Source organism: Peromyscus eremicus, chromosome 4 (genome assembly GCF_949786415.1).
Source record: "Peromyscus eremicus chromosome 4, PerEre_H2_v1, whole genome shotgun sequence".
Lineage (NCBI taxonomy): Eukaryota > Metazoa > Chordata > Mammalia > Rodentia > Cricetidae > Peromyscus > Peromyscus eremicus.
The window spans coordinates 129,155,726-129,172,367 of record NC_081419.1 but is presented as its reverse complement, the minus strand read 5'-3'; the positions used below and the strand labels follow the sequence as shown (position 1 = coordinate 129,172,367).

The window sequence follows — 16,642 nt, the reverse complement described above, 5'->3', positions numbered from 1 at the left end:
TTTGAGATACATACTGTGGCTTCTTGTCAGGCAGCTGAGAAGGCACACTGTCTGCCTTTGGTGCCCATGGTGGAGGTTAAGGAGAGGGTGCAGGGAGGGAAACGGGACACACTGAGAAGAAAAATACTTTTTTAAGAGCTGAGGACTGTATGGTGGAATTACTCATTGGGAAGGTGGGAGGGTTGAGAGAAGGCTAAACTGTTCCCAGAGGAGCTCAAAGATAATATTCAGAGCCTGTATGAAAGACTCTTTATTGCCCATATAGCTAGAGGTATCAGAGTGGTAGAGGGAGTGGATGGCAAAATAAAATATATAATCCCTGTGACCACATCCCAAGGTCAATACCTGACTAATAGCATCGGGTAGAGCCTTGAAATTATTTGTATTTCTTTAAACTTTCCAAAATGTCTACCCAACCTTTCTTGCTGAAGTTAACTTTTCTGAGGAGTGGGGTATACCCCCAGCAGCTGAGTGAGGAGTGGGGTGTACCCCCAGCAGCTGAGTGAGGAGTGAGGTATACCCCCAGTAGCTGAGTGAGGAGTGAGGTGCACCACCAGCAGCTAAGTAGAAGAGGGGACCAATCTATTCTTTATCTTTCTCCAACCTCTTCCTTGCTCTTTTTTTGGGGGTGTATGTGGAGGGTTGAGACAGGGTGTCTCTGTGTAACCTTGGATGTCTTGGAATTCGCTTGTAGATATAGACAGGCTGGCCTCGAACTCCCAGAGAGCACCCTGCCCCTGCCCCTGCCCCTGCCCCTGCCCCTGCCCCTGCCCCTGCCCCTGCCCCTGCCCCTGCCTCTGCCTCTGCCTCTTGAGTGCTGGCTTAAAGGAGTGCACTTTCACTGCAAGGCCTCTCTCTTTCCTGGCTTTTAATGGCCGTGATCTGTCTATATAGGTTTTGGTAAAACATCTCAGTAGCTTTTTTATATGAATTAGGCAAATCCTTGTCAAGGACCTGCTGTGTGTTTGGGATCATGGGGTGGTACGGTACACACATTCAAGAAGCTGGCGGTGGAAATGGACTTTGAGTGCAGTTGTCTGTAATAGATGATGATGAAATGTTTGTCTCAAAGCCCCAAAGAAGTGTGTGGAAGAACAAAGGTAGAACTAAGTCTGAATTCACTGGCAGGAGCGAGGATAGCGTTGGGCAGAGGTGATGTTTGAGGGGTATCATGAAGGGTAAGTCAAACGACTCCCGTAGAAAGAGAGGGTGCCTTACGTTGAAGACTGTACCTACAGAACACGAGGTGCTTGAGGACAGCCAGTTGGCTCAGTGTTGGGGGGCAGGTTTGTGGATGAATGTAGTAAAAGGTCACCAGAAAAGTAGTTTTTGGGGGGGCAGGGAAAAGCCATGTGGTGGTGGTGGCAGTGGATGCCTTTCATTCCATTGAACTTGGGAAGTAGAGGCAGGAGGATCTCTGTGAGTTCAAGACCAACCTGGTCTACAGAGTAGGTTCCAGGACAACCAAAGCTACACAGAGAAACCTTGGCTACAAAAATAAAAACAGCCGGGCAGTGGTGGCGCACGCCTTTAATCCCAGCACTCGGGAGGCAGAGCCAGGCGGATCTCTGTGAGTTCGAGGCCAGCCTGGGCTACCAAGTGAGTTCCAGGAAAGGCGCAAAGCTACACAGAGAAACCCTGTCTTGAAAAACCAAAAAAAAAAAAAAATAAATAAATAAATAAAAACAAAAAGCAAACAAAAAAAGTAGTTTTGGGCCCAGTTGTATAGTGATCTTCCCAGAATTGGGAAACTCCCTCTCCTAAGAGGGAAACAGTTGGGGGAGGGATGGATCCACCCCAAGTCTGTAGAAAAGTTAGGTTCTTCCAGTCCTGTTCTCTTTAGCCTGAGGATTCAAGAGTATAAACTGAGGGGCAGGCAAACTCCATTTAGAGATGGCCGTAAGCTGAGCCACTGGAGGACCACGAATTGAAACATCTCTTGGAGTGGGAACTGTGAGACGAGGTGAGGAGGGGGCCACAAAGAAAGACCAAACAAAACCAGACAGACTCCTAGGAAATGGAAGGACCCTGATGATAGACTTTCAGAACATTTGCCTGGGCCCATATGTAATGGATCCTTATTGGTAGTTGGGTTAGGAGCAGGATGCCGAGCAGTCCTGCATGTTCTCTGATGATCTTGTACTTCTCCTGTCTACTCTTTCTGGGTCCATAGTTTTCAGTGGGTTGAGGTGTAAGACCGTAGACCCTTCTGTTCCTTGAAGACCTTTGTTTTCGTTGTATATTCAGTGTGCTTGCAGTGGCACTGACTATGTGTCCACTGTCTTTGCTTAACAAGGTCAGTGTTGACTGTAGGTGCTGAGAAGATGCTGTTGAAGATACCCAGCATCCCTGCGTGGGCTTGGTAAAGCAGCCCTCCCACTTTTCCGTATCCCAGCCATCCACTGTGAGTCCTCAGGTGCCTGTACCAAAACCAGGAGTTCCTCTTGACGTGCCCTTCATTTAGCCTGGTCTGTCAGTCATCAGTTACCTAGCTCAAACTCTTGACTCGGAGCTAGCAGAAATAAATGAATCTGACTTTGTAACCCGGTGTGCATGTGGAGTCTTAGGTACTTATCGTTCTTACTGCTGTACAAACTCTTGTTCTTTCCTCCGTATCTGAGTAGGCCATGGTTTTCATCAGCCTTCCCTCTGAAGGCAGTCCTGTGACCCTTTGGTATTTCTTCCCATTTTAAAATTTTAACAGTTTAACTCATAATGTTAAAAACATAAAAAGTATACATATTAATGGAGTGCTGTGTAATATTTTGGTACATATATATTATATAATTTGTGTTTGTGTCTGTCTACATGTGCTTTTGTATGCAGAGGCCAAAGGAGAGTGTGGGATGTCCTGCTTTATCATTGTTTGCCTTAATAATATTATAATAACTGTGGTGGTTTGAAAGAAAAAGGCCCCCAAAGGGAGTGGCACTATTATGAGATGTGACTTTGTTGGAGTAGGTATGACCTTATTGGAGGAAGTGTGTCACTGTGGGGGTGGGCTTTGGGGTCTCAAATATGCTCAAGCTATGTCCAGTGTCCAAGACCACTTCCTGTTGCTGCCTATCAAGATGTAGATTTCTCCAGAACCATGTCTGCCTGTATGCTGCCATACTCCCAGCCACCCTGTTTCCTGTCATGATGATAATGGACTAAACTTCTGAAACTGTAAGCTGCCACCTCAGTTAAATATTTTCCTTTATAAGAGTTGCTGTGGTCGCTGGGTGGTGGTGGCTCATGCCTTTAATCCCAGCACTTGGTGGGCAGAGGCAGGGGGATCTCTGAGAGTTTGAGGCCAGCCTGGGCTACAGAGCGAGTCCCAGGACAGTCACCAAAACTATACAGAGAAACCCTGTCTCAAAAAACAAAAACAAAAAAAAAAAAAAAAAAGAGTTGCCGTGGTTATGTTGTCTTTTCACAGCAGTAGAAACCCTAACTAAGACAGAAGTAGGTACTGGGAATGGGGTATTGCTGTGATAGGCTGGACCGTGTTTTTGTTTGGAGTAACAATGGACTTTGAGAGTTTGAGTTAGGAAAGCAATGGAATGCTTTAAGTGCTACTTAATGGGCCATACTAGAAGGAGCATGGAAGACAGTGGTGCTGAGTGTGATCTGATGAACTGTGGGTGGGGGATGGCTTGAGAGGTTTCAGAAAATTTTAGTATGTGGCCTAGAGGTCATCCTTGTGATATTTTGGTGAAGAATGTGGCTGCTTTTTGCCCTTGTCTGAAAAGTCTGCCTGAGGCTAAAGTGAAGAGTTTTGGATTAATTCCATTGTCAGAGGAAATCTCAAAACAGCCTAGTATAGACCCTGTTGTGTGGTTACTAGTGTTAACTCTAATGAAGATTTATAATGAAAAGGAGCAAGCTGAGCAAGGAAAAGTATTTGAAGAGAAAAGGAGCACCAGAAAAATGGAATGAAGCTAAATCCCATCTTCAAGATGAGCAAATTAAGAAATGGAATAAAGGGAGTGGTGACTTCAGGGCAAGATCCCACCCAGCTGAATTTCCAACTTGTGAAAAGGAATTAAAGAAAAGCTTAGAACCAGGTGTGGTGGTGCACACCCTTAATCCCAGCACTCCAGAGGTAGAGGCTGGCAGATCTCTGAGTTTAAGGCCATTCTGGTCTACAGAGCAAGTTTCAGGACAGCCAAGCTTAGGCAGTGAAGGAAACCATGGAAAACAGAAAGCTGGTGAAGATGTAATTGAATGAGGAGCCATGTTCCAGCCCCAGCAAGCAGCTGAACTTGGCAGCTTCAGCCACGTGGTTCTGGAGTTAAGGACAGAAGAAAGAGGCTGTGGAATGGTATGATCTCTTAAACATCAAAGGACAGAAGAAAGAGGCTGTGGAATGGTATGATCTCTTAAACACCAAGTCCTGTGCACACACGTGCATGCACACATGTGCATGCACACACAGTAGATCTCATCCTTAGCCATACTGTGTAAGTGGATGAGAGGACTGCTACTTGGATTGCAGGATGTGGGAATGACCTGGTCACTTCGAATCTGTATAACATGCCGTCAGAAAAGGAGCCCGAAGGTAGCTTCGTGGAAGCCCAGCAGGCACCTTTAAAAACCATCTATCTAGTTCAGTCCTCTTGTCTTCCACAAGGAGAGGTGGTTTTGGTGAGTTTATGACATTCGTCACAGGTCACTTCACGTTCCACATCAGCAGTGGAGAATCTGAGACAAAGTCGAAGCTGACTCTGTTGACTGTTAATCCCTGAGTGTTCAAAAGGGATAGAGGTCTCTTCCCCTGAATGTGAATAGCAATGGCAATCACTTATTGATGGCAGCTGTGAGGTGAGCACTGCTTTTCTTGGCATTCACTGTCTGTCCTGGTGAGCCCTGGAAATGGTAGATGGTTAAGGACAACAATTGTTGGCCTTCTGGGGCCTAGAGCCAGAGGATGGCCTGAGCAGTGAGGAGACGAAGAAGTAACTTGGAAAGTTTCAAGTTCCAAAGGAAGATGGAGAAGGAACATTAGAGAAGCCAGCTAAGAAGACTTGTAGAGAAGAAAAGGAAGTAAACTGGGTGGGAAAGGGTTTGGGGAGCATTCTGTCCCCATCACAGTGCAGCCAGAGAACTGCCTGGCAAGCACTGGCAGCGTTTGCAAAGGCCTCCTGAAAACCACCCTTGCAGTTTTCCCGTGGCTGAAGGGCGTCCAGGCTCCTGCTGGATTCCAGGAGCTTGAGACCTGCCGTATATGGTAGGCCCTGGCCACGTGCACAGCTGCTTTCTCCTGCCCCCAGCCAGAGTCTCGGTTCACACCCCCACAAGTATAGGTTACTGCTTTTTTGTTTTTGTTCAAACCAAAGGTTCATTAAGCTGCCTTTTATCAGCACACGTGACCTTCAATGCCCTGGTGCTTGCCAGCCATGACTTTGATCTTTATAATGGATCTTAGTTATATGGTATATGCCTGGTGGTAGTTCACGTCAGGTGAGCTGGTTTCAGGTAGCATTTTTGCCCCACTTGTCTCTTGCCACAGACAAATCTGGTGGCTCCTATGTTCTCCGTAGAAGGCTTAGGCTTCACAGGGAAGAAGTTTAGGAAACTCGGTGGAGATAGCCCCAGGAAAGGGTCAGTGTGCCAGCTCACCAATAAATAAGCCATTCATTAGCAATCGAAGTGGCATGAGCATGGCTGTGTTGGCCTGGCTTTCATGGCCTCAGCTGATGGTAAAGTAAGGCAAACAAGTTCTATGAAAGTTCCACTTGAGATTCCTTTATAGCAGTCAGTGTGACAGACCCGATCACATGCCCACTGATACTGAATTCAGAATCAGATCCCCTCAAAAGCAGCTTACGTGATCCAACAAGGGCAAATCCTAAACACGTCTGAGTGAGACGGGCTGTTCAGTGCTGCCCAAATGTGGCAAGAAGTCAGCATTAGGAATCACAAGAATCCTGCCCTCTGGATTGATGCTGAGAAGAGCTGGGGCCTTGCTTTGTGGCCTGAGGAGAGGAGAGGCTCTTGTTGCTTTTGACTGTGCAGACGAGGATGTGGCCTAGCAGGAAGAGGCTGCTGGTGCTGGGCGTCACTGAATTGAAGGAATAACGTGAGAGACACTGGCTTGGGGAAAACTCTAGCTGTGTTTCAGTTCCTCTTTCTCACCGTGCGACCTTAGGTTCCTTAAGCGCCTTGGTTTTCTGTGCAACAGAGAGCTGTACTAGATAGGTAATTGTGTAAATAAAAGAAGATGATGGGTTCAAGTCTTCTACTGTCTTTAGTCCTTTAGCCGAGACTCCTGCTCAGTGAGCTTTTCCTCCTTGGCTGTCTCTGGGCTGGCCTTTTACAGAGATTGGGGAGCGCTCCTTTTTCTCTCTCCTTTGCTAGCTGGGTTATTTGCCTTCCTTATATGTAAAAGAGAGCAGGATTATTTATGAGCCCCTGGAATCACTGAGAGACAGGATAGTGCTGAGGCTTAAAACCTCGATAATAAATTGTGGGTTTAAGAGCATCAGCAGAGTGGTAGGAGTCTGCAGCATCACAGTAGAGCCGTGGGGCTCACACTGTCTTCACAGGAGGTGCGCGTAGAGACTTGTGAAGCAAGGGATTGATTAATTAATGCAGGACTTTTTATCATTACCTTTTCCAGATGTTTACTTTGCATTCATAAGGGTAAGCTTTCCTTCCCCAGAGAGCCCTTTTCAGTATTTAACATAAAATCTGGAGTGGTGGTACAGGGCTGTAATCTAGCACTTTGGAAGTAGAAGCAGGAGGATCAAGTTTTAGGAGTAGCTTGAGCTGTGAAAAACTCCGTCTAAAAAGCGGGGCGATGGTGGCGCACCCCTTTAATCCCAGCACTCGGGAGGCAGAAGCAGGTGGATCTCTGTGAGTTCGAGGCCAGCCTGGTCTACAGAGTGAATTCCAGAAAAGACAGGGCTACACAGAGAAACCCTATCTCAAAAAACCAAACCAAACCAACCAACCTACCTACTAACCAACCAATAAAAACCCTGTCTTAAAAAAAAAAAAAAAAAAAAAAAAAAAAAACCATTAACATGAGCCTGAGCATTTAGTATGAGGAATACATTCACAGTGTCAAATTAAGTATTAGAGTTGAGCTGTTCGGTTCTTTTGTGTAAACTTAGTATTCTGGAAGTTGACTAGCTCATCATGACTCATATTATACAGTCCGGGTGTGGCACATTAGCTTTGTTTAACAGTAGGCCCTAGAATCCATCTAGTCTTTAGATGAGCCATTCTGAATTTGTTTCATTAATTTTGCTTTTACCTTCCAACTTGTATTTTTGTCTTTGAATCTCACTTGGTAGTTTAATTCTCTTCTGTTTCCCATTAATTGGTTTCTTTGGAGTCGGGGTAGAGGTTCATCTCCCTTTTTGCTTTTTTTTTTTTTTTTTTTTTTTTTTTGGTTTTTCGAGACAGGGTTTCTCTGTGTAGCTCTGCGCCTTTTCCTGGAACTCACTTGGTAGTCCAGGCTGGCCTCGAACTCACAGAGATCCGCCTGGCTCTGCCTCCCGAGTGCTGGGATTAAAGGCGTGCGCCACCACCGCCCGGCTCCTTTTTGCTTTTTGAGGCAGGGTTTTTCCTGTGTATCCTAGGCTACCCTCAAATTTAGGGTGTTATTGTATTTTTGCCTCAGTCTCTCTAGTGCTGGAGTTACAGGCTTGCAACATCATACCTGGGTATGTGTATATCTTTAGTAGAATTGAGTTTCTTCCTTTCCAAGAGTGGCTTTTGTTCTCATAGAAAGGCTTGCATCAGTTTAGGCGTCTTTCCCTTCCAATGTGTTTTCTCCATTTTGGATTTTATATTTTTTTATTTTTAATTAGGTATAGAGAGTGTGTGTTTGTGTGTGTGTGTGGGGGGGGGGAGGTGCACATGTGTACACATGCCCAGAGGCCAGAGATATCGTATCCCCTGGAACTGGAGTTAGAAGAGGATGTGAGCCACTTGACATGGGTGTTGGGAACTTAATCTTGGTCCTCTGGAAGAGCAGACTAAATAAAGACCATGCTCTTAACCACTGAGCTATCTCTCCTGTCCTCCAATATGCTTTTTCTTTTAAAAAGAAATTTTAAAGATTTATTTTATGTATGTGAATCCATTGCCTGTGTTCATGAATATATGTGTACAATCACATGTGTACCTGGGGCCCTCAGGGGTAAAAAGAGGGCATCAGATCCCCTAGAACTGGAGTTACATGTGATCTGTGGGTGCTGAGAATCGAACTCTGGTCCGCTGTGAGAGCAGCCAGGGCTATTAGCCACTGAGCCATGTCACCAGTCCCCCAGTATGCTTTTTCTAATGTGATGCTAGTTTTAAAACTTAAAGTATGCCCTGTGAGGATTAAAGGGAAAACTGAGTCCGTAGATTATGGAGGGCTTGTTCTGGTCTGTGAGAGGCAAACAAACCTGCCTTAGTGTAGTTCTAGATGCAGGTCTCAGTGTTGACACTAGGTCTGTAACTTTGGGTGGATTACTGCTCTAGATGTGGGGTTTTTTTCTTTCTTAAAAATCATTTAAATCTGCCACCCCCCCCCCCACCCCCCCAATAGGGCTTCTCTGTATAGCCCTAGCTGTCCTGGAGCTTGCTTTGTAGACCAGGCTGGCCTTGAACTCATGGAGATCTGCATGCCTCTGCCTCCCAATTAAAGGTCTATGCCACCACTGCCCAGCTAAAAATTATTCTTATTTTAAGTATGTGCATGTTTTGCCTACATGTATGTCTGTGCACCATGTGCATGCCTGGGACCCCTGGAAGTCAGAAGAGGACATCTGATCCCCTGGAACTGGAGTTACAGATGGTTCCGAGTTACCCTGTGGGTGCTGGGAATTGAACCCTGGTCCTCTGGAGAACAAGTACTTTTAACTGCTCCAGCCCCAGGCAAAGATGTGAGTTCTTTTAACAGTGGGATCAAGATAGTAGGAATATCAGAAATGCAGAGGCTAAGACAGGAGGAATCTTGTCCTGCCCGCCCCAGCCTCCACATGCTTTGTTTTTTTGTTTTTGTTTTTGTTTTTGGTGTGTGTGTGTGTGTATGTGTTAAAGTCTCACACTTCTGCCAGGCTGATCTGGAACTTGATATGTGGTTCAGGAGGTCCTCCTCAGTCTCTGAGTGCTGGGATTACAGGTGTAAGCTACTATGTCCGGTATGGTAATTTGAGGGCTATCTATATAGCAAAACTATGAAAGCAGGAAAGAAATGCACCTATAGCACTTAGCCAGGGGCTTAGAATGCAGTAATGTCAGCTGTTCATTTTAGCATTTGCTCTCTCTTGCTATTTAATTTTTTTCTTTCCTAGTCATCTTTAGAATATTAAAAATTGCCAGACAAGCTGTATTCTGCCTAGAGCAGATGCCACTCTCACCGTTTGGGATTTTTGTTTGTGTGTGTGTGTGTGTGTGTGTGTGTGTGTGTGTACACACATGTCATGGTGCCTGTGTGGAGGTCAGAGGACAACCGTGGGTGTTGGTCTTCACCTTTCATTTTGTTTAAGATGGAGTCTCCCGATGTTGTGCTGCACAGGCTAGGCTAGAGGGCCAGTGAGTTTCTGGGGATTCTCCTCTTCACTTCTCAGTGTCAGAATAGTGTGTGTAGATGCTACCATGGTGAAGAAAGGGAAAGCTGCCGCTATGTATAGAAAGGAAGCCTAGACACTGGTACTGTGTGTGTAGATTATATAGAAGGACTCCTGAGGACTAGTTGCTGTAGCTGCTGTTGGGAGGAGACTGCTTGGGAAGGTATAGAAAGGAATCTTCCTTTTCACTCCTTGTATTATCTGTTCAAAGCAGTTTCTAAGCAGAGGAGAAGCAGAATTGAATGTGATGAGTTGCAAGGTAGGGTGTTCTAGGAGCTGGCCTTGAGCTGCCCGTTGGACATCCCAGACAGCTGCCTGTCTTACCGTGTGGGCATGGCCTTCAGCTCTGCTGCTGCTGCTGCTGCTTCTTCTTCTTCTTCTTCTTCTCCTCCTCCTCCTCCTCCTCCTCCTCCTCCTCCTCCTCCTTCTTCTTCTTCTTCTCCTTCTCCTTCTCCTTCTCCTTCTTCCTCCTCCTCCTCCTCCTCCTCCTCCTCCTCCTCCCTCTTCCTCCTCCTCCTCCTTCTTTTATTATTATTATTAAGAGAGTAAGTACGGGCTGGAGAGATGGCTCAGAGGTTAAGAGCACTGACTGTTCTTCCAGAGGTCCTGAGTTCAATTCCCAGCAACCACATGGTGGCTCACAACCATCCGTAATGAGATCTGGTGCCCTCTTCTGGCCTGCAGACATATATGCTGTATACATAATAAATAAATAAATCTTAAAAAAAAAAAAAAAAAAAGAGAGAGTAAGTACAAATGCTCTTTACAGTGGGACTTTGCTTCTTAACTTCTTACAGAGTTTGATTCATGAACTCGGGGCAAATTGATGAGCTTCGAGTCAGCGTGGTGGCTGGAGGACCCTGTGGGTCAGAATCTTAATTTTTCCTGACAACACAGGAGCCTTCAGTACATACGCTGAGAGGAAAAATGGATTCTTGGCCTTCTAAGGAAATATTTGCTGTTGAGCTTTATAGTGTGAAGTGTTTTGCATCGGCCACATATGAACTAATTTGATGCAGTATTTTAGGAATAATTTGAACTTTCTCTTCTTTTGTTGATAGCCTTCAATACTAAACTATTTCCTAAACTATTGGGAGCACCAAAGTTAGATCGCAGTTCATAACAAATATCGCTGTTTATACATTTCTCTCAAAAGGCAGGGCAATCTTGTGTTTCCAGACAATGACCTTGGTTCCCCAAAAGAAAGACTTCCTCCACTTTGTCGCTTTCCAGCCTTGGTGATGTTGATATTAATTGTGGGCTAAGGCTGGGAGGAAGAGCTAACTTCTCAGTGACTCATCTGCTCTGAGTGCCAACATGGAGTTTCATTACATCTTTTCTCCCAGTGACTTGCCATTGGCTGCTTAGTCCAGAAAGGTTCAGACTTTTCTCAGCATGACATTTCAAAGCCACTCAGGGTTTCTCTGGCTTCACTTTCCTGCTTCTTACACTCTACCCTGTCACAGAGTTAGGTCTTCATTGTTCCTTCAACATGTGCTGACTTCTTCCATGGGCCTGCCTTTGCTCTGGTGTTCTGGCTTTTGGAAAGCCCTTCGCCTTTTGTGCTGTCTGCTGCAGCCCATCCTCCCAAGCCCAGATAGGTTTCCTTCCCATCCAGCTTCCTCAGATCCCATCCCTCCCAGATAATCTTTCAAACTCCATTGCATATTTTTCTTGGGATACTACCTTCTTTTGTTTTGTATATATTTATTTATTTAGTGTGTGTATATACACACATGTGCGTATGTGCCATGGTGTGCATGTGTAGTTTAGAGGCCAGCTCTTGGGAGTCGATTCTCTCCTCCTACCATGTGGGTTCGAGGGAGTCAGCCTTGGCAGCAAGCGCCCTTACCCACTGAGCCATCTAACCAGCCCCTTTCTGTTGTTTGTATGTGCCTTGTTCTGTGTCTCCTAGGAGACACACGGCTTGAGAGCTGGACGCCTGGCTTTGCCATAACTGTGATACCTAGTCATTCCACCTAGACCTACATGCAGGAGGAGCTCAGTTTCCGTTCACGGGCTAACTCGTCAGTCAGCTTGAGAGGACCTTCATTGTATATTACCTTGGTAGCACAGATGACATTGAGCTGACCATTATCTTATAATGGCTATAGAACAAGCTGTGCTGTGAACCCCCAAACCCTTCACCTCATGTTGATATAGTTAGAAAGTTTATGGTCTGAAAAAATCCATGCCTTTTAAACCCCAGAGGGCAGGTGTAGTAACAGACTACAGAATTTTCAAATAAATGAAGAATTCCATTACCTCACTATTGCTGTTGATGAATTGGCCTCCTATGACACTTAAGCATCAGAACACATTGAGTCTTTTCAGGTGAGAGGCTGACAAGAACAATTTGATTAACTTTTAAAAAAGCCTTATAAAGAAAATGCTGTTGAACTTCCCTCAGTGCATTTCTCCTTTGAAATGTGCTCTCTGTTGTGTACTATAGTCCAGTCTTTCTCACAGCCTGGTCATTATTGTCTCAAGGTCTTACACTGGGTACTAACTGGAGTCAGAGGCTAATGAATGAAAATACCAACAGATCCACTGAGATCAGCAGTGAACCTTTGGTCAGAAAAAGCTGTGTGCTCGGGGTTGGGGATGCTCAGTGGTTAAGGGAGGTACGACTTTCACAAAGGACCTGAATTTGATTTCCAGCACTCAACTTGGGCTGCTCACAACTGCCTATAAATAATAATAAAAAAGCTTTTGTGCTCACCAAACATTTATTCTCCTTATGTGAACTAGCTAGTTTTCTACATTTTGAAGTTGTCTGTTCAATTACTTAAATCTTTAGGTACTTCACTACTGGACAGGCCATCAGAATTGGGTGGCAAGTGCCTTTACCTCCTGAGCCACCTTGCCAGCCTGCTCGCTCATCTTTTTTCTCTTCCTCGTCTTCTTAATTTTAATTTTATTTCTAATTGGCCCATCGTTGTATATATTTATAGATTATACAATATTTTGACACATATATACATTGTATTATAATCAAACCAGGTCATTAACATACCCATCATCTCATATTATTTCTGTGGAGTGAGGATTTTTAAAATCCTCTCTTCTAGCCATTTTCAAATATATTACATTATTGTTGCTGTAGTCACACTACTGTGCAATAGATCAGAACTTACTCTTTAATATGGCTGTAACCTCATTTCCTCAGATACAGTGTTCAAAGTTAGAATCGGTAGATGCTGCTGTTCCAAGCAGAGTTAGAGTCTTGCTTCACACACTGAGGACATGTTTTAGTTGCATCTAAAAGCACGTTAATTTGGGATCAGCATCATTATTCTCTTGACTTGCATTGAGCATCTTCTATCACCTTCATCTTTAAAGGCTTTTTACATTGGTAGGTGTGGTCAAACATTGTGGACCTTTGGGCCTTTTCCCCTGTTGAGATTCTTGTACGGTGCAGCCCATTGAGACAGACTTGTGGAGATATTTTTGGTTCATGGTTGGGTCATGTAGCATATTTGTTCTCTTGCCCAGCTTGTCATCTGCCCATTTGATAAGTATGTTTTCTTCTTCCAATTTAGTCATTCACAGAGATGTTGAGGCAAGTCAGATTGGAATCATTCCATCATTGCTTGTAGATTTTTCTTTTACAGAGGAGTGTAGTGAGACAGGGTCTTGCTCTGTAGCTCGGGCTGGCCTTGAATTTGCAATCCTCTTGTCTCTGCCTCCCGTGTATTGGGATTTGCATATATGTGTCCTCATAGCCTGCTCTGAACATGAACCTGCTCACTGCTTCTGTTCTCTTTTCTTTTCTTATCTTTTTTTTTTTTTTTTTTTTTTAAGGTAGGATCTTGATGTGTAGACCAGGCTGTCCTTGAACTTACAGAGATCCTCTGCTGGGACTAAAGGCAGATACCACTACTCCTGGCTAGTTTTCTTTTTAAAGATTTATTTTTATTTATGCATATGTGTGTGGGTACCCAAGGAGTCCAGAAGAGGGTATAAGATCCCTTGGAGCTACAGTTACAGGCCACTGTGAGCCACTCAGTGTTGGTGCCAGTAACTGAACTCGGGTTCTCTGCAATAGCAGTACATGCAGGCTACTCGGGGCAGTAAGTGAACGACGAACACACGTCCAGTGAAGCTGGATCAGGATGGACAGACACATGTCCAGTGAAGCTGGATCCAGTGGGGTTCTCTAATGAACGGCTGTCTCCACAGCCTGCAGCCTCGGTGTGTTTATTAGGTATAGCACCAGGGGAGGGGATAGCTAGTCTCAGTAGGAGGTCTGTATAGTTGCGGAGTCCCAGGGTGTTTATGGAGGAGGAAGTTGCAGTTGCTAGTCTTTGTGGAACACCAATACTTGTCTATGCTTTGACTCCCAAGAAAAGCTTTGTATTTCTCTTGAGCCTGGCTCATATGGGTGACAGCTTTGCCAATTTTCTCATGGGTCTGAGGTTCTGGGCATCCTTGAGATGTGGCCATTCCCGTGTCAAAATATATATATATATATTCTCTCAGGACTTCATTTACTCAGGACTTCTTCAGATCCCTACACACATACATTTAACTGCTGAGCCATCTCTCCAGCCCCCTTTTAGTGGATTTTAATGGGCAGATTTTGTATGAAGATAGAATTGGATAAGATATTCTGAAATTATAGCAGGAACTGTCTTTCAGGTGACCAGTCTGTTGCAGTCACTTAATATCTAGTTCAAAACATTAGAAATTAGTATGGTAATAAGAATAATGTTAGGAACTACTTTGAAAAGTTAGTAACCTTGATTATACTCTTTTGTGTAATTAAATATAATACTTAAAAAATATTTGTATTATTTTTAATTATGTATATACATATGTACCCATGTATGGGTTTGTGCGTATGAGTGTTGGTAATATGAGGAGGCCAGAAGCCTCGGATACCCCTGGAGCTTGAATTACAGGTGGTTGTGAGCCACCTGATGTGGGTGCTGGGCACTGAATTTGGGTCTTCTGGAAGAGTAGAATGTGCTCTTAACCATTGAGCCATTTCTCCTGCCCCTAAATATAATATTTTAAATTAATAAAAATGACATAATTCTTGCTGAGTATGGTGGTGTTCACCTTTAGTCCTAGCACTTGGGAGGCAAAGGCAGGTGGATCTCTTGAATTTGAGGCCAGCCTGGGCTACATAGTGAGTTCCAGGGCAACCAGAGGTACATACTGAGACCCTGTCTCAAAACAAAACAACAACCAACAAAAACAAGCTTGATCTTTGCCTTCAATGGAATTTACATCTAGTGGGAGAACAATTTGATAATTATAAAAATATAATTGTAATATTCTCAGTGATCTGTATGCCAAACAAACATTAGCTAAGAAAAGTAGAATACACACCACAAATATAATTGAAAATTTTCTACATTTCTAGTTACATTTTTTTTTTTTTTTTTTGGTTTTTTTGAAACAGGGTTTCTCTGTGTAGCTTTGCGCCTTTCCTGGAACTCACTTGGTAGTCCAGGCTGGCCTCGAACTCACAGAGATCCGCCTGGCTCTGCCTCCCAAGTGCTGGGATTAAAGGCGTGCGCCACCACCACCCGGCTCTAGTTACATTTTTAAAGAAAGAAGAAATGAAAGTGACTTTGAGGAGAATGTTAGTTTTTAATGTGTGGGGTATGTGGAGGGTGGTGGTGGTGGGGTACATAGAAATGAATGTGCAGGTACATGTACCACATGGGAGACCGGAGGAAGATGGTATATTTCTTCTATTGCTCTGCACCTGACGCTTACTGTTTGGACTAAGCCAGCTGACCAGGGAGCTCTCGGGCGCCACCTGTCTCCAGCCCCCAACGCTACAGTTGCAGGCATGCCCAACCACAGGTGTCTTCTTATGTGGGTGCCGGGATTCTAATTCCATGCTTCATGTTTGTAGAGCAAGGGCTCTTACTCACTGAGCCATCTCCCAGCCCCTGAAATTAATTCAGTGATAGATTTCATTTAAACATAGGAAATGATATTTCAATGTGACAGCAATATTTAAAATGTGATTCTTTTTCTTACTGTATCTGTGGAATCCTTGGAGTAGCCATATTTAAAGTACTAATAGCTAGTGGCTACTGTACTAGACAGGAAAATTTTTCGACCACCTTTAGAAAATTCTATAGTGGTGAACAAATATTTTCCCCAGCTGAATGGAGAATTTAGACTTGATTCTCTTCTAACAACCACATATGATTTCCTCCATGTGTGAGGGAGGCTTTTGAGATGTCCCTGTTTTCATGGTTCATGGTACTTACATTATCATGTGTGATATGTAAATTTTTTTCTTTTCTTTCTTTTTTTGTTTTTGTTTTTCGAGACAGGGTTTTCTCTGTGTAGCTTTGGAGCCTATCCTGGAACTCACTCTGTAGACCAGGCTGGTCTTGAACTCACAGAGATCCACCTACCTCTGCCTCCCGAGTGCTGAGATTAAAGGTGTGCACCACCACCACCGCCTGGCTTTTTTTTTGTTTTTATTTTTTTTGTTTGTTTGTTTTTGAAACAGGGTTTCTACTTGTAGCCCAGGTTGTCCTGGAACTCACTCTGTAGATCAGGCTGTCCTGGAACTCACAGAGATCCACCTGCTTCTGCCTCCCAAGTGGTGGGATTAAAGGTATGCACCACCACTGCCCAGCACAAGTTTTTTTCAACTGCACACTTCAGATGGACTTTTTTTTTTTTTTCTCACAGTGTCTGTATTATAGCTGAGTTAAAGACAAGCTGAAGTTTTGATTCAGTGTGCCGCATTAAAATCACTCTTCTATAAATCGTGTGAAAAAATGCAGTCATCCAGCCACTCTTTTTTGCTTTTACTTAGGATGTGTCTAGTCCGAATGAAGCAGGAGGGCCGAACTGGAAAATACATGTGCCGGATCATAGTTCATTTTATGTGGGAAGACGTGGAGCAGCGAGGCAGAGTTATGGGGGTAAGCGCTTGCCAGCAGATGCCGATCCCGGGCTACTGTGATGAAAGAATGTCTGACCTGAGTCTGGGGTTCTTTCTGTTTTAGGGTGCCTTTGCTTTTGGATTTCTGTGAAATGTTGCCTAATATCAAAGAGGCAGTTCAGCTATAGTCCCTTTTTTTTTTTGCCTCTTGGAAGCCTGACATACC

The 16,642-nt window shown here is 44.3% G+C and overlaps 1 protein-coding gene across 2 annotated transcripts in view; it reads left to right on the top strand.

Moving 5' to 3' along the window:
- The window catches only part of LOC131909856 (ubiquinol-cytochrome-c reductase complex assembly factor 1), a 90,989-nt gene that overhangs the window by 35,054 nt on the left and 39,293 nt on the right, over positions 1-16,642 (top strand). For both annotated transcript variants that reach the window (XM_059261734.1, XM_059261735.1), the window contains one exon: positions 16,348-16,456. In XM_059261734.1, the coding sequence (XP_059117717.1) occupies positions 16,348-16,456 (109 nt within the window). The remainder of the gene's footprint in view (positions 1-16,347; positions 16,457-16,642) is intronic.